This window comes from Tyto alba, unplaced genomic scaffold, assembly GCF_018691265.1.
Source record: "Tyto alba isolate M040663 unplaced genomic scaffold, T.alba_DEE_v4.0 Super-Scaffold_10, whole genome shotgun sequence".
In the NCBI taxonomy this organism is placed as follows: Eukaryota; Metazoa; Chordata; class Aves; order Strigiformes; family Tytonidae; genus Tyto; species Tyto alba.
The window spans coordinates 20,968,915-20,994,210 of record NW_024881262.1 but is presented as its reverse complement, the minus strand read 5'-3'; the positions used below and the strand labels follow the sequence as shown (position 1 = coordinate 20,994,210).

General features: G+C 40.8%; 1 protein-coding gene across 6 annotated transcripts in view; it reads right to left on the bottom strand.

Moving 5' to 3' along the window:
* Nucleotides 1-25,296, bottom strand: part of PAX3 (paired box 3) — an 81,522-nt gene that overhangs the window by 10,734 nt on the left and 45,492 nt on the right. For 3 of the 6 annotated variants that reach the window (XM_042800642.1, XM_042800651.1, XM_042800646.1), the window contains 3 exons: nt 16,294-16,493; nt 4,894-5,059; nt 3,543-3,757 (listed from right to left, as the gene is read on the bottom strand). In XM_042800642.1, the coding sequence (XP_042656576.1) occupies nt 3,543-3,757; nt 4,894-5,059; nt 16,294-16,493 (581 nt within the window). Of the gene's footprint in view, nt 1-3,542; nt 3,758-4,877; nt 5,060-16,293; nt 16,500-25,296 lie in introns of those variants that run through there. The other 3 variants (XM_042800622.1, XM_042800632.1, XM_042800656.1) reach the window with 2 other exon arrangements.

Sequence of the window (25,296 nt, the reverse complement as noted above, 5' to 3'; positions counted from 1 at the left end):
GAAAGCCAAGAAGCTGCATAATAGGCATACAAAACATAAAAATATGCAATTTACATATATTACACACTAATAATTTCCATACTGACATTATATTTAAAGAGCTCTGGCTGAGATGACATGCTTGCAGTTGAGTTGCTTTTTCATGAAATACAAGCAAGGACACTCCTGGCTACCAGTTCCCCAAGACATTAATCCCTGTCTTATTCCTGAAAAAGTCAACGCTTTGCAGGTCTGTAAAACAGGTTCTCTTACCACAGCCAGGCAGTAGCGAGTAAACCAGATGGACAAGGAGAATAATCAGTCATCTGGAGGAGTTATACAGATCTTATCTTGATGTTAAGAAGTGCTGAATATTTTATCACATTTTATTACCCAACATTTTATTAAAATGTTATTAAAACAAGATTTTATTACCCAGTCTGCAAGATGGGTATGTTGTGGAACATTCTGCTTCCTAAAACTGACCAAGACAGTCTTCTCTAACTTCCAAATTCAAGGCTACCACAAAAAAACTAAAATTACAGCACCCTAGCCATCTCTGCTTGTCCTCTGCCTTCACCCAGGACTTGCCTTGAACAACATATTTGTCCATCATATTTAAGAAAAAAGTTAGAAAGGAAACATCCTGCATGGAAAATAAAGCTTCCCCAGGGGTCTGCATATCAGACCCTCATTTAGAATAAATTGAAGTCAAAGGGAAAAAGGAGGTTTAATTCTGGTAAGAATATGATCCCATGAATCTTAACATTAGATTTTCTTCTGCACATTCTAAGGGTTTGTGTTTTTTTTAAATCACAAAAGATTATTTGGGCTTTAGACAAAGCCCTTCCCCCCCTCCCACTAAAGTCACCATAAATTCAGCTTTACACACAGTATGTCTAGAGCATTTGCCTGCAAGAGAGACATGGATGGGTGGAAACATTATGTTAATTGCTCACACACCCAGATTTATTGTGGTCAGAAATCCACTGCCTAGTAAAAAGACCCTCTTTCTTTCTCATCTAAATTCCACGCACACAGGCAGGGCACTGCAACATGCCCACTCAGCAGGAAAACTCCTGTTTCTCTTTCTTCATAAAACCCCCAATACAGAACTGGCTTTCGACTTTGTGACTGCCAGTACCTCAGCCGCTCAGTCAGCACCTGGGTGCCTGCAGAAAGAGCCCGAGAACGCGTGCCAAGGGGGTGCCCCACGACAAACCCCACAGCTAAGGGGCATTTTACACACAGTAACATCACAACATACATGACCAACGCCTGAGGCTCTTTTGGGCATAAAGACATTCACTGTTTTGCTACAGCCCCACATTTTGTTGCACATAATTTACGTATTTGAGACTGTACCACTCTTTTCTATAAACACAAAGTATAGGTATGTCACTTGAGATATATATAAAATATATGTTTGTATAAAGTCATTGCTTAGGCCCCAAAACTGTTTTAGAAGAGCTGTTGGTAACACTGCATGAATATAGGGCTGAGTGTTTTGTTTGTTTGTTTGATGGAAAGATCTTGATCAGCCAGTGAAGGTAACCATTCAATTGCCAAGAAGCTGTTCTAAATCTGAATGTATGTAAGTAATCTCTTGTATGCATTCAGTGATGAACACATGATGTCAGCTTTTGAGTGATTGGTCTCCTTCTAAACCTGTTGGTAGAAATGCAGGACACAGCCAGGAGCTCTAAGCACTGGCGTAGAAAAAGGTTTCAAAAGTCTAAGAAAAAAAAAACAACACAACAGAAGTTTCGTAGGGTAAAGACAGGGCTGGGTGTAAAGAAGCACAGTAACTGATTAAAGTCAGCTAATCTGCTCCAGAATCTCCTTTTGATTATATCAAACCTCAAATCAGCAAGACTTTGCAGGGAGGAAACCTGGCCTCACTTTTTTGTCCCAATTTGCCCAGACATCACAAGACTTCTTTACTGTTGCGCTCCACTCCAGTGTCACAGACAATAAAAGCTTTGTGAAAGGAAAAAAAGATCACATTTTCCATAGCCAGAACCAACATACATTTAAACTGACACTAACAACTACTTTTGATGGATTAACACCATATCCCAGAAGGATATTTATGACAAAAATGTGGAAGACTTGCATACTACAAGATCGGTCATTTTTTTTTAAAAAAAAAAAAAAAAAGCAACAAATATAATATCATGGCTTTTGTTGAAGATTGCATTTAGAAATCAGAATTCTTTAGAACAAAATCCATTTAAGTCCTGTTGGAAGTACATCCGTTTGTTTTTCTGTTGGTATTTTTTCCTGAGGTTTCAAGCCATAAAGTTTTGTACCCCACTCTACGCTATAGGAATCTGTGAAACTTAATTACATTTACCGTTACAAAAAAGGGTTTATGAACTTTTGCCTTTGGGCAAAAATGTTTATTTCATTGCCTTTGTTATTCATTCTTTTCAACTCCAGTGCCTTTGAACTTTTCAGCTGCACAGAGTTATCACCGTTGCACAGGAACCAGGAACTGTACTCCCGAGATGCAAACCACAAGTTGAAGAAAACGAAGGAGGCAAAGATATACGAGTCGTTATTTTGGCCACCCTTTGTGCCATTAAAATCTCATTTTCTGCCTGTTAGAATGCCCTCTCCCTGCTTAGGCAGTGGTGATAGTCAGTGATTAGTGTGTAATTGAGTATAATTGTCTTTTCACTTTTCATTTGTGTCATTCTGAGCTTCTCTCTGTTTTTCTAACCACTGAGAGGAAAAAAGAGTAGAAAGCAGATAAAGCTGTTAAAACTCTCACTTTCAGCCCTGAAGTGATTCCTGATTGTAATTATAGATTGCATCCTCTTTGTGACTTCTCAGAATTTAGTGGACATCTCTTTCCAAGCACCTGGGCAAAGCTCTCACTAATAAAATAAACTACCATCTATTCAAGCTTTAACTAATAATGTCAGCTTCAGACAGATGCTGCGTGTAGGAAAATTTAACCAACCTTTTGACACTCAATTATCAAGGCAATTTATTAACATGATTTCCTAAAAAGAGCTCATGCAAATTAGAAAAACAATTATGGTATTCATGCATTTATATATTGCCAAAGAGCAGTTATACTCCTAATTTATGTATTTAGAACTTGATTATAGCACATCTTAATGCGCACTGCTCAGCCCTTGGAACTCACCTCATAAAACTTGCCTGTAATTTTCCTGGACCATTTGGTAAAACCTTGGTGAGGTTATCTTAAAGAGGTATTTTATTCGCAGAAAAGCTACACGATCTACTTTCTGTACCTAGACATGGATCTTCAGGAGAGTAGCAGTACAAGTGCTTGACAACTGAATGTAAACATGAAGCCTGCATGATTACATTATAAATCACTTGAAATTAAATATAAGCTATGACTCTTGATTCAGTCAGTAGGAGAAAAAAATAAAAAAAAGAAGGAAACTAGCAAACTGAAATCATGTGGCTTGTATAAAGAATACATTATGGTTTAAATTTGGCAATTCATTATACTGTGGCCTGAGGGAATAGACTCTTTGGTTCTGGTATACAGCAAATCCTCTGTCTGAAAACACAGGACTGACCTGAGGTGAAAGGCCATTGCCAATGGCAGGGTTCATGGGATTTGAGGGCCCGGACGGAGGCACAAAGCTGTCTGTATAGCTGGAAAATCCATGCCTGGTGCTGGGTAGGCAATAGGCAGAGCTGCTCTCTGGATTCGAAGGGAGGCTGCTTTGGTGTACAGTGCTTGGAGGGAGAGGCTGAGGTCTATGGACAGTACTGCTTGGATCAGACACGGCTAGAAGCAAAAAAAACATGTTGATATGTTTTCTTCCTTTTTTCTAGGATAATAAGTTCATTATGTGAAGCTCAACTTGACAGAATTGCATCAGGACCTGCATCTAAGTACTGGTTAAATAGAAAGGCAAATCTTTAATGTTGCTGGATATTTTACTGGCCAGCATGATTACACAAAAATTCTTAAATAGACTGTAAAAATCATAACAGACACGCACATTTTTCAGACAATCCTTAATGGGCACATATTGTTCAGAATTGATACAGCAATATATATACACACACATATAAAAAAGAAAGGAAAAGCTTTATTTGCCTAGAAGACTGGTAACAGGCTTTCCCCTCCTGGTCACAGCACAAATTCTGCCATGGTTTGTAGTGAACATAGCAATGAATAGGCGAAGCCCTAGGCTTTGAAAAATTCCCTTAATTAGAACACCCAACTACCACTTAGGATCCAAATTTCAAGGAGGGAGCAAGAAGAATAGAGAGTAACTTGTTTTATAAAATCTGGCCTATAAGGTTTTTCTTTAACAGTAAAATCTAGCATAGCCTGGATTTGAGACTCTATTTCTTCCCCCTCCTCCTCCCTCCCCAAATCCATCATAGTTCACAGAATTTTCAATAACATTCAGAAAATTTTTACCATACTGAGACTTGCTACTGTCTGAAGTAAAACAAGCCAGTCCGAATAGCTGTTTTTTCCAATACCAGCTAAATATTCAGAGTTCTTAGAGAAGTTTCCAGTGCACCATCACCAAAAGCAGCAAAGACGACAAAATGCAACTGCTGCCTTCTTCCCCACCACACCGGGCACTCTTTTGCAACAGAGGCCAATGCAACTGAGGGGTAGGGAAGCATGTGCCTCTCTTTACCAATGCTGCACCTCTGCCGTGCAGGAGGCTGTTATTTCTCTAGCTAGCACCCTTCACATGTAACTAGCCTTTTCTTGCAGCAAAATAAACCCAAGTTCATGCATGCTTAAAATAGGCTTGCAAGGTCCTCGCTGACTCGGACCCTAAATTAGCCAATGCTACTTTTTCTACATTAGAGAAAAAAAAACATTTCTACAATGGATCAACACAGGAACACCCCCCAATAACACTATTTTAACCAAGTACCTGTTGGCTACTGTACCTTGCGGTATAGAGGTGGGTTGATAAGAGGGCTCAGAGAGCTGGTACGTTGGCAAAGTTGGCATGGCACTGGGTGGAAATCCTCCTGGGATCAGATGGTTGAAAGCCATCAGTTGATTGGCTCCTGCCTGTTTCCTCCATCTAGCACGACGATTACTAAACCAGACCTACAAATGTTTTAATTAGAGACATTTGATTTTTGTACATTTAATATGGGTGCATCAGAAATAATGGCATTGTATTTCAAATGCATTCAGTGTCTGAGATTATAAATACAGAAGATGCAGTGGGCTCAGAGCTCCTAGTCAAGAAGGGAGTCATTGGTAGACACTTCCATGGTTCACTGGGCAGGACACAGGAATCCTGAACTCTAGTTTCCTCTCAAATACAACCTCTCCTGAGAAACAAACTGACTAATACTTTCAAGTTTTAGTGCATTCAACAGCTATCAATCACTATCCTTATTGTGCCAGATTTAATGAGAAAGGGAAAACATCTCTCCATTTGATCTAAGTGCCAGCCAAAGCTATTTGGTCTGGATTGTATTGTCTTTGTATTTAATTTGTTTACAAGTTAGGGGCATTGCTTAATGCACTGTTGAAGGGTGCTTGTACTTAATATATTGAGGTACCAAATTGCACTAGTGATCAACAGAACTTTAAGCTTTTAAACATGCGTTTTTTAAAAAAGCATAGAAAACACACAAGTTCCTCACAGTAAGTTTTCAGGTATTCACATATGTACAAAACATTTCTTAAAAACTTGACATTAACAGTAAATCATAATTTCAGTACTAGATTAACATTTCAGAGCAACTTTGAAATCTGTCCCCAGGACAGGGTACCATGCAGGTGAGATTTGGATTAGTGGGACATTTTACTTATAAATCTGCTTCCCTTCACATTATTCTCAGTTCACGTTTTAAGTTCTCCAAAGTCTTAAAAAGGGGATGGCTCTTATTGCCTCCAAGAAAACAAGAGGCAAGACTTCACAGATGCAGACATAATAAGAGCTGCACACGTTAATATTGCTAATATAGCAATTACACATGCCACAAATCGGACGGGCAAGCAGCCACAGCAGGAGTGCCTGGACCAGTGTGTACATACACCTCCCTGCTGCAGATTTAGAGCAATTTCTAGGTTACAGAACTCAGGTCCATGAGGTGGACCACCACAGAAAATAAAGGTTGTTTGAGATAAAGGAGGCTACACACATTTGTAAACAAGGAGAAAATTACTCATAATTGTACACCCTGAAGCAGCTGCAATGGTCATCTGTGGATACTACCAATTAGATAAAACTATAACCGAGTGCTAGCATCTGACAAGGTACATCTGCACAGCCTGTAAAGTAGTCTGGCCTGAGAGCCACATGTAAATGTATTTGCAAAAGTAAGTTGGGTCTCAGATCTGTCACCTTTCCTACAAGCAGTCCATGCTGGCTTATGACCTAGCCATCGATTTCTAGGTGAAACATGGTTTACACACCATGAGTAGCCCTTACATAGGAGTGCAACAACGTTTTGGACTACACTGTGGGCTTCCCCTCCACTTGTTATTTCATAGGAGGAGTGGTGGGACTAACTGGGCCATCTGGTTTCTGATGTGGGCCATTTGTCACCATGTAGCTTGATCTGACTTCATCCTCTTTTCAGAATGAGACGCTCAGTTCACACAGCTGTCTCCTCCTTTGGCCACAACGTCTACTCCTCAATTACACATTCCCACTCCAGTTTAAGATTTAGGACAGAAAGATAGATGGAGCCTCTGTTATACCTCAGGGATCCCCCTCTCCTGGTTTGGTTTTTTTTTTTTTTGCTGTACATACCAACCCTCCCTCTGCCTCCACATGAGCCATTTCTGAAAGCAGCTGGCAGTGACAAGGCACCAGGTTGGAGACATGAGATCTATGATGAGCAATAGTTGAGGACAGGGTTAGATTCAGCAATATTTTTTTTACTCTCTCATCTTATAGACATCTATATCCTTTTTGACATCTCTCCTTACCCTCTGCTTCCTTCACTGACATTTAAGTCTAAATTTCTTATTTACTCCTCACAGACTCCTTCCACTTGCTTATGTCTCCCAAATCCCACCAGTCAGACACTCCTGCAGCAGTATCTTTTGAAGATAACCAAAAAGAAGGAAAAAGCAGCAAGACACTGAAAAGGGATGAAGAGGGCTTGCTAAAGAGACAAAGAGCACTTAGGAAGGATAATGGAGGTCAGAGAGGAAGCAGGAAATAACAAGTGCATGTTGCAATTAGCCTACCCAGGTCATTAACTATGGCTTTCTCCATGATACTCTCCCTTACTCAGGTCAGGAGAGTTACCTGATGATCTTCAAATGGTTTGGGAGCATAAACTGAACTACACTACATGAGTGGATTTCACCAAAGGAAATAAGGTAACAAGATTTTCCTTCCTCTACAGATAGCCATTTGCCTTCAAGCTCTAGATCTTTATTAAAATGAGTCAGATCCCAAACTTTAATTCAGTAGTAAGTGATTTGCATTAATGCCAAGTTTTATGCTTTTATTTACACATAGATTTTAGCTCAATTTATAGATTTGCATTTATCCAGAACTGCAAATATGCATTAAACATCCCTGAAAGGAACACACTCAAAGGTGTCAAAAAGTCTACAGCAGCCTCGTGATGAATACAACTTGCACAGAGCTCTGTTGCCACCTGGAGCTCCATTAAATTAAGCAGGGCTCTGCAACGGTGCAGGGACCTTCCCCGGGCCATGCAGAAGCAAGGGTGTGTGTTACCACTCAGTCTCATGCAATTGGGACGTGCTAAATGGGTGCTACCTGACTGGCACCCATGTCACATGCTGCTGGCACAGCCGTGGCTCCCAGCTCGTCAGCTCTGGACATGGCATGCACCTTCCACGGCACGCACCTTCCACGGCACGCACCTTCCGCCGCTTGCCCTGGCACTTTACTTTCCCCAGGCGGCAGGAAGACAGATGGCACCTGACTAGCACTAAAGGTAGTCCCAAATTAACTCGCCAAAACCCCTTGAACAAATTCACAACTGCAGAGCAAGTCTTATTGCCACCAACACCACACACACTTGTCACTACTGAATAGTAGAAGCACATAAAATAAACTTAAAAAAAAAAAAAAAGCCCCCCCAAAAACAACCAAACCAACAAACAAGACCTTTACAGTAAGCTCCAGGGGTCTGATCCATATATGTCCTTGTTTCCTCTTGATTTTAAAGGGCTTTAGACCTGCCTTAGTAAAAATATTAAGAAGAATTTCTCATCAAAATAACCGTAAGTGTGGCCCCAACTCACACATTTTTACAAATTAACACAGAAAAGCTCTGAACCTATAATTCTGAATGTTTTAACACAATAGTTTTCACTATTGCTACTATTTAGTATCATGGCTTTGCTCTTTTCACATGGTGAACTGTATTTAAAACATTTTGGAACTGACCTAGAACCATGAAGTCTTGAGATTTGGCTTGCAACTGTGTTTAACTCCCATATTATACCAGGTAACTGCGTACTTCAGATGTTGTGATGTAACACAAAGACAAAATAATGTAACAGCAAGTCAGGAGAAAATAAATATTAATAAAATGAAAGGGGAGAGTTAAAATGTTGAAAATCGGGTTTGGAAAACCAAGGAAAAAAATTACTCAAACCTAAATATTTTATTTACATTTTATGTCATGTTTGTTAAAAGGAGTCAGAACCTAAACTTTAATTAGTAGCAGTAATATGCTTTGTATATTAACAGAAATAATTTTAAAAAAAATCATTATATTTCAGACTATGTTCAGCTGCCTTCACTTATTCTCAACAACCCTGAAATTTTTTTTATTTTTAAAATCAGCACATATCATCAAGAATTCATGTGCACTATTACCACTAATTAAAGAAATCTTTAAAAATTTTGCCAATATCAAGCCAAGACTTAAAAATAAATCTAGTCACCACAAGCCAATGTGTCTGCTTAGAAACATATTGTAAACACCTGGGAAAATATTTTCTTTTGTTTGTACATTTCCAAAATGATTTAAACACAATGTCCTCATGTTCAGCAAATTTCAGCTTCCACCAGCACAAAAAAAAATCCTCACGAGTGGCCTTTTCAAATCTAGCAGGTCACCATAGGATGCTTCTGTTCTCACACACCCTCCCCTTCTGAGAAGGAAGGGGTCATCAACTGGGTGCAGAGATGCTCCAAGTAAAATGCAGCACCTGAGGAAGATCACAAGTGTCACACTGTAAGAAAGGGCCACCCTGCAGGAGGCATAACAGGAAACCAACTCTAAACTATCTACATCTACTTAATCTGACAAACTAATCCATCTTGTGTGTTGCCTTCACCATCAACAGCATGGATGCCAGTGGAAGGCAGAGCAACCCTAGGACAGTACTTGAAATCACCACTGCCACACTGAATTCCCCTATGGAAGCAAAAGTGGTGGATAAGCAAGCTACTGCATTTTGGAGGCTCAAAATACAGTGTTCTCTTACACGGACAGCACTGTCTGAAGAAATATAATCTACTTGTGTTGGTGAAACATGCAGGAGCTCTAAACTAGGTCAGCATTATGCTTGGTGCTGTGCAAATGCAGCCATGGACAGAGGAAATGTGGCTTGTCTGAAGGACCCAAGCATCCAAAAGTAACGTCTGCACCAGAAGCCAAGTCACAGTCATTTTAGTGAGGCTCTGGCTCCCCAGTTTTTATGTCACTTTTGAAGATGGAATGTAAATTACCCAGATGATTTGGAAACAAAATTGAACCCCAGTGTCTGGCCAAAATTTACATCTCAAAAACAGAACTGAAGAGGATGAAATGAAATTTAGAGCAAAAGGAAAATAAAAATTAAAAAAAAAAAAAAAAGTGTTTTAAGGGAAGTAAGTATTGGAGGCTCCAGTTTTTCAAGCATCTGGAACTGGACTGACCAAAAAAGAAATCACTCCACATTAGAACATTAGAAAAGGATTTTGTACTGATGTAGAATGAACGAGGTGAATCAATAGGTTTCTCCCATCTCTGTTTTCTCATATTTAAAACCTGCCTTTTATTATCATTTTTCCTTTAAGCAGTTTGCAAGTGATTGTGCCAATATCTTATTTTGTTGATCTCAACAGGATATTCTTTAAAAGATGCATTTATTCACTTGGGAACACACTAGCGTAATTAGCCTTGACATTTCAACAGTCTGATCATAAACACAGAGTGCTCTATGTGCTTTTAAGGCAAAAAGATCTCTGGATCCAACAGGCCAAAGCATTTGAGATGTGAATTTTGCAGAAAACGCGTGGATATTTTGTTATGCAAAGTCCTGACCATTGCAAGCGTGAGTGCCAAAAACACACAAAGTCAAAAGACTGATGTATTGTTAGCAGAACTTCTAATTTTAGACAGAAGGGTTTTTTGTTTTCTTCCCCTTCTGCCTTATGATATTTTTCATGGTAACGGCCTCCCCCAGCCCCCCATTCCCTGCCTCTCCCTTCCCCCAAAATTCACATGTTCAAAATACATCCAACCACCCTGCAAGCAGGAGCCCTTGGTGGGTGTGCCGCCAGGGAATGCGTTTGAGGTGGGTGTGCCAGAAGCAGCAGGGCTGCCTGGCAAAGAGGGGAGGCTGCAGAAGGAAACTGCTAAGGAACCTGGGCTGCACCAGCCCAGACAGGGCTGGCTCCGCTGTCCCTGCGAAACACGGCAGCGTGACCTGTAACGACACCCACAGTGCCCGGCCCTGCAGCCCCTGCTGATGCCAGACCCGCATTTACTGCGGCAGCCTTCAGCACAGCCCGTGCAGGGGCACCCTCGCCGGGCCAACAGCTGACACCAGCACTTGGGTCTGCCTGACCCTACCGGGAGTTCATTCAGAGAACGCAAAACAGCAGGGAAAAAAGGAAAATATTTTTTTTTCTTCCCTTCTCTTGCAGTAGGGTGAATTTCTATCCCGGCTCACCATGGCATCAGATCAGCTCCAGGGAGAGCACTGTGAGAGTCCAGCCATAGGAAGAAGAACGAGTAAAATCAGAATTGCTTTTTAGAAACAACTAGTTGGTAAATCAGCTCCACTGCAACACCTGCACACCCCCGGCCTCACAGAAATCAGGTCTGCTGCATATGCACAGGGGCAGGCCATGGGCAGGACTGTTTCCTCACGGCACCCCAAAGCGGTGCTGCTAGCCTGCTGGGAACGGCGGCGGGAATGCCACGAGGCTGCCGGCTCTCCGTGCGGGGTCTGCTGAGAGCTGCTGCTCATGGCCATGGGAAGTCATGCTGGTTGGGATACAGGGAGTTACTGATGTGAGGAAAACAGATTTTTTTTTTTTTTTTTTTTTTTTTTTAAACGGGTAGGTGGGAGACAGAGGAAAAACAACAAACAACAAGGGGAAAAAAAAAAAAAAGAACACCAAAAAAACCCCCACCACACACAGAATAAAAAAGGAAGACCTGACTAGGCTGTGCCAAAGAGAACAAGGACTTCCAACCACCTCCCAGTGCAATCCAACATACTCAACTCTCATAGGTTTCTTTGAAAAGACTTTGACGCAGTCCTACACAAATACTTCTAAAACACTGCAGCTAAATAGTTCTGCAAAATATTGAGCAGTAAGCAAATAGAACTGTGTTATTTATAAATTAAAGCACCACTAAATTGAGCCCTGAGGCAGCAGGGAACAGAAAAAAAGAGAATCAAAATCACATCCCTTCTTTTCTTTTATATTTAAAAACGTTTTCTATGTTTGTAGTTGGCTATTTTACCCATAAGAATTTCTCCTTTACCCCCAGGGGGGAAAAAAAAAATAAATCTGCAATTACAGGGTTATCTGCTCCAAGAATTTACACAGCCTTTTCTTTCTTTATCCTATATATGTTACAAGAGGGACAGCCTCAAGAAAAGGCACCAGAAGTTCTCCTTAAACCACATCAGGAATAACTGAAAAGATCTGCTGAAGGTCTTAAATGTTTCTGAATCTGTCCTGCATTCTTTTGACCCATTTCCCCATAGGACTGCACAGTTCAGCATACAGGCTCAAGCCATTACAGAGGAGCTGAGGGCAGATTTTTTTTTTTATATATAAATTTTATTTCAGGCACTGGTCTTTCCTCCCCCATGATTTCCCAGTGAATGCTTTTCACTGTTTGCTACTGAGAAAAGACTATTAAAGCTGAGAGATTGCACTTCAGAGCTTCCAAGCCTTACTACTAGCTTAAGAGCCATAATTTCTTCCATCACCTTTCCCCCCACTAACTTCTCCAAATCATGGCTTCCCCTACCTGTACCACAGTGAAACAAAAACAATATGCAAGCACAGCACTTTAAAAAAATATATATATAATTTTTCTTCCAGCTACTCAACGCTTCTGAGTTCTTGGAATTTCTTTTATTTGCTGAGGTTGTAATAAGCTTTTTACAAAAGCTTACAAGCTGATTACAAGTCTGATATAGGAACATTCAACCCCATCCTAGTAGCGTGGAGAGATCTAAATGAATTTTCATACATGTTCTTTTATTAAACAATATTTTTCTTTTTGGAAGTTTTCAAGCAAACCAATTTAAACCTGGGATTTGGCTGAGAAGAACCTTTTCAGGAAAGGACACACTTTGCTTTTTCACCATTATTCGTGGACTAAAAAGAGTCCAAACCAATTTCTCCTGTTGCCTTTTGGGATTAAACAGGATGGCCATGTGCCAGCCACTTCTCACAGCAGGACCTCTTGCCCCATGCAATCCCATACAGCTGGGGGCACATCCTCAACACGGTTCAACATGCAAGTCTCATACATCACATCTCCTATATTGCGGAAGGTCTGCCCTCCAAACACAGCCCAAAAAGATTTGTCTGACCAGACAGCTCCCGTCAGCCAAGGCAGGCTCCTCACCCTCCACCTTCCACAGGACAAACCTGAACCTTATTTAAAAATCCTTCACCAAAAGATTGAAATACCTCCCACCATCACTCTGAAACAGACTCCAAGCTGCTGCCTAAGTTCACCCAGTTCATCCAGGTCTAAAAATAAGCCTGATGCAGGAATCAAAAGGTGGTCAGAAAGGTTGCAACCCACTTCATTCCTTGTGCACTATTTGTTACAGAAACCATAACCACAATGTTCTGAAGCTCAGAAAGACCCTTTGATCTCTATCAACACTAGGGAAAAATCTCACTTCTAGAATTTGCCTTCAGATTGAGTTAGTGAAAATAAACCTTAAGGGCTTGCACTGCAACTTAATGATGGTTTTAATGAGGTTTTCAGCTGGACCAGTAAAGCACTGCATGGTTGTGATTTTTACTCACAATATATGAATCTTCAACCTCACATTCCCAGGGTAATTTTTTTTTTTTTTTTTTTTTTTAATTAAGGGCCATCCTTTGGGACTCTATGTTTCTGAATTGTATCTGATGAATGTACAAGACTGAAGAACTTTCCCCTTCCTGCTGCATCTAACACGCAGAGAAGAGCTGGGTGCCTTGGGAAGAGGCAGCAGAAGAGGTTGTCCTGGCTCCACACCACACCTAGGCTCAAACACAGAGGAGAAAGACTCAACAGTCTGTAAGTGGAAAGGTGCTGCAGGAGGAATGACACTCCTTATTCTTATTACACCAAGTACTGAAGTATTTGCAATGATTATAGCTACACATCTCATGACTCTTGCAACATGGAGTTTGTTGCAACACTTCTTTCCCCAGAAGCTTTTCCTGTCCCCATGATTAAGTACACAAATCACATTCACAGTGCAAAGTCTGTTTTAAGTTGCTTGTAACTTTCAAAAAATTCCCCTTAGGGGCTAAAATGTTCTAAGTTTTATCTAAGACCAGAGGCGACTTTTTTCCCCACTTCCAACCAACCATCTTAGAAACATGCATTTGGTTACCCTTCAACAGTGGGAAAGTGAGAAAATAGATGGTTTGGCGGTTTAAGACTCTTCCTTTCACGGGCATTCAGAGACTGCCCCGGGGAATAGAAGAAAGGGGAAGCACGGGGGCAGCAGGGTAGAAAAAACAAAACATGAGATGTGAGCACTACATGGAGTGACTGAGGGAACAGCAAGACTGGTCCAGTTGTAATCAATTACATAACTCCCTAGACAATGTAAAACAACTCTATGAAACTGGACCTTACAGCTCCAGAGGAAGAAAAAAAAAAAAAAGAAAAAAAAAAAAAGACTTTTCTGGACTCAGCCAGACTCAGGCTGCAAAGAGCCGGGTCTTTTACAGGATGCTTGATCTGGAAGCAGAGAGATCTTTGTGTACATAGCCATATAAAATTTGGTATCTCTGTCATAGTGTTACCAAAAAAGAAGTGTGACTAAGAAAGCTTGAATGCTACATCAGAATGACTATCCAGCCCTCTCAGCCTCAAGTCTCTTAGGGTTATTTTCTTTTCACAGGTTGTCTTTTATTTCAGGCCCATCATAGGTGGCTATTTTAAGGGGCTATAGAGAGGTGCTGAATGCTGATAAGGCAAATCCTGTATCCCTTAATCCACTGCTAAATCACTCTGCCAGCCTTCAAGGGTACCAGACAGATGGAGTACACTAGGAAACTGCCCACAGGCTGGTTACTTCAACCCCAGCTCATCTTTAATCCAGAAAGGTTTTGTTCTGGTATTTTAATCATTGATTGACTGGGAACTTTCTTCCATGCTGGGTTAGGTAAAGTATCCATGTCAGAGGTACTGGGAAATTTGTGAGGCTGTAGATCATAGGAGTGGTGTGAGACAGGATGTGTCTCAAGGGAACCAAGGAAGCCATAAGGAATGTAAGAAGTCACAGGGTTAAAGCCACATTAAGACAGCTGTTATGCTAATGAGAGTTCTGCTTTTCTTCTAGCTGTGGGTCATTGATTTAGAAAAACACGAACAAGGTCTTTTTCATTTTATCATATTTTTCCACTGAAGCTAACATAGCCCAAAACATCATATCCTAGATCCCACTTGTCTTGATAACAGAACTTGTGTAGGAAGTTATCTTTATTATGTTTGTGCATGGATGATTCGCAGGGGTTGATTCGGTCTTACGTGGCCCAAGTCTATATACGAAGCTGTTTTGCAAGCATTTCACTTAGTAAACATGTTAAGAAGAGAGTCATGCACCAGTGAGTTTGCCTTCCAGACAAATTCATCCATACATCTGATTTTCTCTCACAGTCATAACACTTACAAGAAATGTGGTGTGAAGTCTTCTGCAAAAAACATTTAGCAGGTAAAATGAAAAGGTCTGGACCTTTCAAGACAGATACTCAGCAATATAGCTGTGCTGCAACAGACATGCTTGTCTTAGTCAGAGGGATATTTTGTATTGCCTATTTTAGTTGCAGAGTTTGAATGACTCAGGCTGAGCTTCAAAGGTCAAAACATAAAAACAGAGTTTCACCAAAGCAGTCAAATTCACCTGTATCATTGGTTAGATCACAAGTTACTACTCATTGCTCTTCCTTGCTTAAATCACAAGCTATGACATTTTGCTTGTCACCCAACCGCACATTTGCTTATGAACACTTGAGGCTCAGACCGATTTAAACGGCGTGTGCTTTCCCAAATGACTCTTAGGTGTCTAGTAGTGAGAGAGGAGCAGAGAATTCTGCCTGCAGTATTAAACATTTCACAGGACTTGCTGCTTTGCCATGAAACAAAGTAAGTCTTAGTCTGAACCTGAACTCTGGGATGCAGTTTATGCCAGAATTATTTGGCTGCTCTCTGCCCATTTTTAGACATCTGAAAATCCAGGTTCATGCACTTTAATTTAAATCAACTCCAAGGTTTACTCTTCTAGCACATTATCTTGTTTTAGACAATCCAGATCTACATGAAGTTGTGAAGACCTAACAGTTATTTGAGGGTTTATTTTCTTTTTAATTAAACTGACAGTGGGAATAAAAGATATTACAAGGTTTACATCAAGTCAACTTCAAAAGGTAACCTAAAAGTAAACTGTAGATACTGCACCAGTAACCTTGCTCACATGCATGGCTCTGTAGGTACACTGTCCTTTTTAAAATGCTTTTCCCTCCTGTGTTAATGCCTGAAAGACCCAAACAATGACAGATGACATCAGTTAGATAACTATAAACTGGCACAACAGCTGACCTGATTACATGCAGAGTGCTGTCAAATGCATAAAGCAAACAAAGTGGGATAATAGACCTTCTTCTCCAAAGGCTCGGTATTATATTCATGGTAGGTATGGAACAATTGCTGGGGAAACCACAAAAATTTTTCAAAGCAGTTGTCTTAAACAGTTGGAAAATCAATGTCCATGCACAGATGCAAAAAGTTCTAAGGTTGTAAACAATGTAGCCTCACATTTTCCTTCTACCCCAGAGCAGGATCTCATGACAATATGAAAAGACCAACATGCTAACAGAAAAGGAAATTCCCTTTGTTAAGCAGCTTTTAAATACATACCTGGACACGAGCCTCTGTGAGTTTGGCTCTTTGCGCAAGTTCTTCCCTAGTATAAATATCAGGGTAGTGTGTCCTCTCAAAAGCTCTTTCCAACTCTTCAAGTTGCTCTGCTGTGAAGGTTGTCCTGCTGCGACGCTGCTTTCTTTTTAAAGGCAAATCTGGTTCAGAATCGATGTCAGAGCCTTCATCAGACTGGGGTGCTGATGCTCAAAAAAAAAAAAAAAGACAGACAAAAATTAGCTTTAGTTGAGGGGGGGGGGAAAGGCAAAATACTGGCTCATTTGATTATATCCTATTGTATGGAAAAGCTGCTTTTTGCTCATGGCTCAGAACTGAGTTGGCAAACTTAAAAAAAAATACCAAAAAAACTCAAGAAACAAATCAGGGTTAAATGTTACATTGTGCACATGTGCTCAAACAAATAAAGAATAATCAAAAGTTCAACTATGAGATTAGCATCCTTTCCTGCCCTAAGAATATTTAAGGACCTCTGGAAACCTTTTTGAGTAAATTAATTATTCAATTTCTTTGTTTTAACTCCTCTAGCAGTTTACAAGTATTTTAAAAATTTGAGCAGTACTGCTTAGTCCCAAGCAATCAGACAAGCAATACAGCCTTGTTCCTTTCCCTGAACTAGTGATCAGATACAAATCTTTGTCATACTAGTGTGCGTGTTTTAACTTAAACTTTTTGACTTTATAGACACATGTTTGTGAAACCTTTCCTAGAGATCTAAAACCTTATTGCTGAAATGGTTATGGAAGTGGTTACAAAGGTGTGGAGAACACTACTGGGAAAATTAATTCTCATACACAATCAAATATTTACTTCGTGTCACATGTATTATTTGTCCTAAATTCTGAACAGTATTTACACCTATTTGTGGTAGTATATCTCAGCACATTTAAACATTCCCCCTCATTTGCAACTTACTTGTCTGTCTTAGGACCACCTAACATAACCTTAGGACAGGTCCAGGACATGACTGCAAAACAGCCAGGCTGTGTTGGACCAAAGGCCCCTCACACGACACCCTGCGTCAGTACTTAAGGAAAGTTGGCAAGAAACAGACCACGTACAGCATGCCCATGACCCAGGAACGGGCTACCAGCTCTTGCGATCAGCAGTTTAAAGGGAAATCAGAAACAAAACTCTTTCTGGGTTGCATGGATGTGGCGACACTGAGACCACACACAGGTGACCAGGCTCCTGGCATCACTGCGATCAGGTGAGCTCCAGCCACAGCCCAGCTGAACCCATAGCTATAGCTGTGAAGGCAGCAAAGCCTCTTCCAGTACCTGACCACATTCTCTTTCTCCAACAAACAGAAATGCACCAAAAGAGTAGACTTCCAAAGCCAGTCTTCAATTGCATCAGCTGCTGTTCCAAGCAACAAGTGTTACTTCTTGCCTGAGTCTTCAAGGGAAACCACCTAAAGAGGGCAGACACTCCCCAGTGATGCTGAAACTCCTTGTTCGGTTGAAATACAAGCATTGCTTCTACTACTTCAATAATGTAATAAATTATTGATATAGACATCAATTTAAAATAATCTTCTTAACGTGATTTATTTGGAAGTAACTGGGAACATAAAGCCAAAAAAAAAAAAAAAATCACTGTTTCTCAAGCTCCAGCTAAAATCCCCCACCATATTAATTTCTAGCTATCTTCCATTTCTAACTTCACTCAGGCTGTTTGAACTAATAGATACACCTAATGTGTTTATTTAGTCTTACAACATGAGAAAGACAAAGTGCTTTTTCAGACAATTCAGCTGAAGAGTTTATGAAATTCTGCATACTAAGAATAGAACAATTACTGCTACATCAGAGGCTCTTACGTGAAAGCTGTTTTCATTGTTCAGACACTATCAATATCTTGGACCCAACATGCGCAGGACATCAGGAGAAACTCCCATAAAGTTCAGCATCAACTTACTGTGAAAACACCCAGCTCAGAGTCTCTTACTTTCATGGAAGTTTTGCCCTAGGTAAAACTAGATTAAGCTGTTCTGGCTCTTGAGAATATCGTCCTCAAGAACAAAGAGGAATCAGCACAAGCATCCTATCCAGAACAGTTCCAATTCATTCCTCATTAAACAGGCAATATAGGGTATCCCAAAATGAACATGACACATTGTCTGAACTAGTGACAAATCTCAAATCTTCTCAGCTGGGGTCCCAAGTGACACCTGCCTTCCTCAGCAACTGCCAAGTTACAACCCTCCAGGATGGCTTCTTGCTGCTGTTCAAGAATAAAAAGAAATGTAGGATATTTAAAATATAGTTTCCCTTTGTTAGGCTCAGATACAAATCACCCACCTTAAGCAGAACAGCTATTGCTGACAAGCTAGAATAGTGGAGGAGAGCACTCCAGCCATGCTAACAAGATCATATTGGCTAGCACTGCACTCTCACCATACCTGATGTGCTAAGATCTGAAATAGAGCACAGGAAGGTTGCTTTTGTGCTTTTGCAAAAAACTTCTCTGACAAAAGTTGCCTTTGATTGTGTTCAATAAGATATTAAAAAATAAATAAATAAAAGTCAGATACCCAGATCTCAGGAACTCTCAACACTCTTTCAAACTCTACATGTATGTATGAAACTTCTTCAAACATCTACATGTATGCCTCTAAAAAGCCAGTTTAAACTCTTTATTTATCCCTAAATTTCTGAAGTGAATTCCCTCACCAACTGGATGGGAAGTATGAGGACACCTATAATGATCTTTCTAAAAATGTTTTATATAAACTTAGAAAAAACTTGTGAAGTTTCCCTGAACCTTGCATTCATACAGCAATGAGAATGCAGAACTGAAACACTGACTTAAATTAATTTTAGCTTTACATTTCATTAAACAGTATATGAAAGGCATAAAGCTAAACCAGTCAGAAAAAAATGAAGTATCTAAGAGTTCAGGACGATACATCTAATCAAATGCAAACAGTTAGAGAGAAAGTAATAAAATTAAAGTAAGGAGAAAACGTGTATCAAAAGAAATGGCTTTCACATCTATCTGATTTCATTGATGTTACCTCTCACCATGCCTGGCTGCTATGTGCAGCTTTATTGAAAATATTGTTTCTTTGTCTTGTCTGATCTGCAATATTAAAGTCAGACAAATGTAATCTTAAATGATAGTTATATGTCTGTACTACAAACTGCATTATTTTTATTTCATACAAAGTTTTCTTAATTATTATTAGTCTCAAGGGAGTTTTTATCTTTTTTGCCTATTAAAACACCATTATTAGACTTTTATATAGGAGAAAAGCCAATCAGAGTATTGGCTAAGCACATAAATTGGACACACCTCAGCCTTTAAAATAATCAGTATTTATTTTATGCATGCTCAATAGCCATAGCATAATGCCCTTTTGCTAAGCAGTATCTCACTAATAGATCCATCAACTTCCATGATATAAAAAAGATACTATTCAGCACAAGTAGAAGTGTTCAGATTTTAGCTCAGTTATTTATATCTCCACCACCTCCACAGACACACAACACACATATCACTAACCTTTATAGTTGTCCTAATGATCTTAATACTCCAACCACTCCCCTCAAGCTATAAACAGGAGAAAGAAGTAGACTCACCAATGCCCTGGGGGACTCCTAGCCAGACCCCTCAGGACCATCGGTAACTCCCTTACTGCACAGCTTAAAATGGGAGAGGTAGCCAAAGGTATTACCAGTAGCTGAGCTATGAAGTTCAATTAAAGAAGGAATTACAGAATTAAAGAGCAATCATATGTCCCTTAACCCCTCATGACCTGTCTGGTGGCCTGAGGAAATGCTGCATGCCGGTTATTACCACGATATGCAAAAAACCTCTGCCCAGTGTCATAGGCATTCAGTCACCTGGAGCTCTGCAACCATCCCTTTCCCAAACACCATAAATAGACATGTAGGGCAAAAACTAAACAACAAAATAACCCACAAGAGGTCATTCTGTGGGTTGTTCTTCCTCTCAGCAAGACGGTTCATTTGAATAATTAAATAACAAAAACATGACAACCATTTAAAACCCATACATTACAGCTGCAGCACAGCGCACCTGACAAGCGCAGGCAGAACAGTTATCTTTGAGACCTGCGAAGGCTCAACTTCTCTGGCAATCCTTCAGTCACTATGAATTTTTTTAATAAAATATTACACATGCTGTTTCTCTAAGTGTAACAGCCTGGGGTCTGCCCTAGATAAATTCTGTCTAGCCACGGATCTCACTAAAATAAGACCAAAAAAAAACAGTATACCAAAGTCTAGGGAGTGTTCTGGCAGTGGTTTATTTACTAGCAACACTCCCCGGATCTTCTCATTTCTTTATTTACACAAGATTAATTTCACAGTCTCTTCCCTTCGTGCCACATCTCTATTACTTAAGGCTGCGGCCAGGGCATCCCCAGCTCTGGGGCTAACCAGGGCGCTCTGCACCGGGAGGCAGCGGGTACCGCGGGGCTGCCGACGGCCGCCTGCTCCTCTTTCACGCCCGAGGAGATGCGCGTGACCTCCCTCGTGTTTGCTCGGGTGCAGGCGAGGAGTGCAGCAGGGCCGCTACCCCCACACAAACCCACAGTAAATGACAAATGACACTTTCTCTTTGTGATCTTTGGGATTTTTGTTGACTTATTTGGAGGCTTTTGTTGGGACCTAAGAAATGGCCTGTGGCTGAGGCCTATTCGGCCGATTTCCACGCTCCATCTGTGGTATCCATCAGCAGGGCCTTTGCCCGCATTCAGGGCTCTGACACCTGCCTGGCAGGATGCGGGAGGCACAAAGGCGGCTGCTGCGGATGCGGCGGGGGGCGGTGGGCCGGGGGGGCCAGGGAGGGCAGGCAGGGTGAAGGGGATGCACAGCAGGGGTTAATCCAAGCTACCCCCTTCCCCAGACCTCAGCACCTGGAGGCGTCCCTCCAAGACTGCCTCTCCCTGCCAGAGGTAAGGGGGCTCAAGCACAACCCTCCATCATATTGCAGAAGAATTAATGAGGAAAGGGAGGGAGAGAGGGAAAAGCCTGCCCAGGATGTGGGCCGTCAGAGTCACCCCAGGCGCTCTCTAAATAAACCTCCGGCGCTGGCTTGCTGCGAAGGGCTGGGAGCAGCGGTAGGTGCCCAGCAGCGCATTCCTCCCCAGATCCTTGTTTGTGTGGGGTAGGCTTTCAGCAGCTGGCGTTTTAACAGTCGACGGACTAGAAACACATCAGGCGTCCTTTCTTTCCTCAAAATAAAGTCCACAGGAAAATAAAACGGCATCTTTATTTCCTACTAACAGCCCCCCTCTCTCCTCCCTTTGAGCAGTCGCCTTTAGAGGCGGGCTTATATTTGCATACATCACAGAATGAAGACTCTGGAGCTGACCAACTACCTCCCTCCCAGCACATCAGCCCTTCATTTTCCTGTATCTGCTTGGGGAAACAGGACGCCAGGCTCCCCTCTCCTCCCAAAACCTCACTGTCACAGCAAGGAGCCATTAGAAAGAAAATACGCCCTGCCAGGTCTGTGCTAATCAAAACAGGACAAATAAACTCTGACACTCAACAACTCCCTGAGTGCCCACAGCCCTGGGTGGAGACTACAGATTAGTTATGAATATGGCAGACAGCAGGGGACGAGCTCGGGGGTCTGGAGTCACCCCCCAGCCACCTGTGAGCTGTTTAAGACGCCACAACTGAATGCCATGTTTATCTAAGATAAAGCATGCTCCAAAGACTAGAAGAGCACCCCTAAATTTTAGGTTGTGGTCCTCCCACCAAAGCACTTTTGGCAAGTTTAACAGCACTCAGAGCTATGATTTTATCCAATTCACTGTTCACTTTCTGTGCTTCACCATCAACAGGGGAAGAGTAGAGAGGGGAGATTTGGACACCCTGAGTTTCACCCCAATAGGTCACAGCCCAAAATTTGTTAGCAGTTGAATGACTCTTCTCTGAGAGGAAAAGGAAAAGCAACTTTCAAGAAACAAAGAACAAAAGAATAAGCCACAGAAAATTTCTCAGTGGGGTTAAGATAAAACATGATAATGCTGCTACATGCTCCTATTTCCCCATTAAAAGTGGAAAATGTAGGAGCAGCAAACATATAAGAAAATTCTCAATCTTGCCAGAAAGCAACAGAATACCTAGTACGATGTGAAATACAAGTAGTAAAATTGCTTTTAACCCTTTCTACCAGCATTTTGACTGTGATATATCAAAAAACAATAAAAGAAACGAAAAAGCAAGCCTCTGTTCCATACATGAAGATCGCTCATCTAACAAGGATTAAGTCACACTTCAATTACTCCTTTGAAAACTGCTGCTATTTGCAAAGGGCATACTTACAAAAACATTGTAAATGGCTTTTTTTTAAATTCCACAGGCACTTTTGTAAAGTCTGCAGTGAGAGAATGAGAGAAATGAGGAGAAAATCTGTTGCTGATTAAGTAAACTGACTAATAAGAGTAATTAATCGGTTACTGGAATTGGAAAAGAGCAATCCCATCTTCTGTGAGCTCTAAATTGGAAAGTCAGCACAGAAAGGGAACAACCACCACAACAGTGATAAAAGTGATCTTCTTGAGAGAAGCGGATGGTATTTTTATTTTGTTTGGGCTGATTCACATAGAGAAATGTGCTTTGTATAGCAAAGTGAAAAGGAAAACAGTAGTTGCAGTAAAAGGAAATGGCCAACAGTGACTTTTATTTACAATTACCAAGAGACAGGCTATTATTGACCATATGTGCCACAATCACCCTCCTTATCATGGGTTGGCCATCATGTCCATTGGGAGCTGTTAATGAACTGGGTAATTGAGCTGCTGACATGTGTTACCAAAACAAAACAATAGGAAGAAGAGACAAATGAACATTTTATTTGCCAATCAGAGTAGGTTCCGCTTTTCAGAGAGCTGTGCCTAAGTAAGTGGCTGAATACATAAAACAGTGCATTGAAGGCAAGCAGATGCATGGACAATAATGGTTAACTGACAGCCTATGGCCCATCTGTGCTTAACATTTTGTTAAAGAAATTACTTGACTTGCTAAAGAGACAAATCATACAGCTGCCCCAAGTGCTGCATTATAAGAGATAAATCATTAGCTAAACTGTTTCATGCTTAAAATGACATTGCATATTAACAGTTATGCAGGGACATTTTGTCAGCACAGCTTGATGCAGTTATAACTTACAAAAAATGTGACAGCTCATAGCTATTCGATGATTTCAACTTAGAAGAGAATGACAACACTGTGAAAATAATTTCACTGCACAAATGATAGACAATTCACAGGCTCTTCTTTTTAAAATTAGATTTTTTTTTTTTTTGAATGATGAAATAATATGGAAAGGGAAAAAAATGCCCAGTGTATAACTGTTCTGCACCATTAATCTGCTAGCATGTACTTCATTCAAAACCACAGAGCATCAAAAAGGAACACATTCCATTTTAAATATCAAAGACTGCATCACCAGCACTAAGAATAAATGGCTAATTCTCAGCTGTTCATGAAAGGATAAAGAATTTCTAGAGTGAAAGGAAAGGGAGAAGAAATTGCAAATATAACTACAAAAATAACTTCTTATTCCCCCACCTCCTCTTCCAAAAAGAGTTTTGTTTTGTTGATATAAGTAACATTAAAGTACTTAACAACTTTGCATGTGGGCCTGATCCAACTCCCAAATTTCACTGCTGTAAATCTGCACTGGGAATTACCATCATTATTATTATTTTACACTGAAAACTAAAGATAAAGGAACTGCAGTTAGCATTCAGATCGTATAGAAGAGGTAGTATGCACACATGCACATGTATAGCCCAGGAAACATGACCAAGGGAGGGCAGAAAAACAAACCCCTCTCCTCCCAACTTAGTCACACAGACCAGGGGTGAGCCAGACCCTCAGACAGATTTACCTGAACAGCTGCACTACCTGAAAACAAACAAACAAACAAAAACACCACCCCAAAATAATTCAATTTGGTAAAATTCATGTAGCCTGTGGGAGCTTTCCCCGTGATTTCAGAGGTTGGTGCCCACATAAGGGTTAGCTCTGGTTTTGTGACTAAATAAAAGTTAAATCACTATAGTTTTCCCCTCAAAGACAAGACTGCCTTGCTGACTTTGTACTGTTTCTATTCACTGGCCTCGATGGACTAGTCTGCTGTTTCCATGGGTATAAAGCACAAAGCTGGATCCAGGCAAGCTTTGGCCCTTGCTCAATCTTTCCCATCGCTCCCAGTAGATCCAGGGAAGGAGTTCAGCACAAGGAAGCTGGCACTGTGATAACCCAAGGCACAACAAAGTGCTCCAGCACAAACCCATACAATCACACCATCACTGGACTCTGAGTCACCCCGGACTGACTCTCTGAATACCATCTATTGACTCAGAGGGGAGGGTTGTTTGAAAAGCAGAAAGAGGAGGCACAAGCACATCCCATTGATTTTCACCAGGAGCTCATGAGTGCCCACATCTGGGGGCATTTCCAGCCCTTCTCACAGGGAGCATCTGTAGTAACGCTGCAAACACAACTACTGTATTTAAGCATTGCAGCATCTTGTCTTCTCACTTAAAAAAACATCAGGATATATCAAGGCAAAATTTCCAGAGGACTCAAAAAAAACCCAAACCCCAAAACAAACAAAAAACCCCCAACAAAACAAAACAAAAAACAACTTTGCCTCCTAAATTTAGAAAAAGTCGAGGGAAACTAAATACCCAAATCCAGATGAGGTTTGCTCTCAACAACCTTTAGGAAGTTGATATTTTAGGAAATATTTCAATATAAAAGACAGGGAGACTTAAGAGGAGAGATAAACCTCTCTTGTACAAATCCCAGAACATACCAAGAAGAGATTGGCATCACATCTTCAAGCTGGTATCAGCTGATCGAAGAGCCAATTGATAACCAGTTAAGACTGAAAATATTGAGTATCCTGGGAGATGGAATTTGTCAGCTGAGAAATTAAATAAAGCAAATGAAGGAGTCTCTGGATAAATGAGACAGGATTAATGAGATAAAG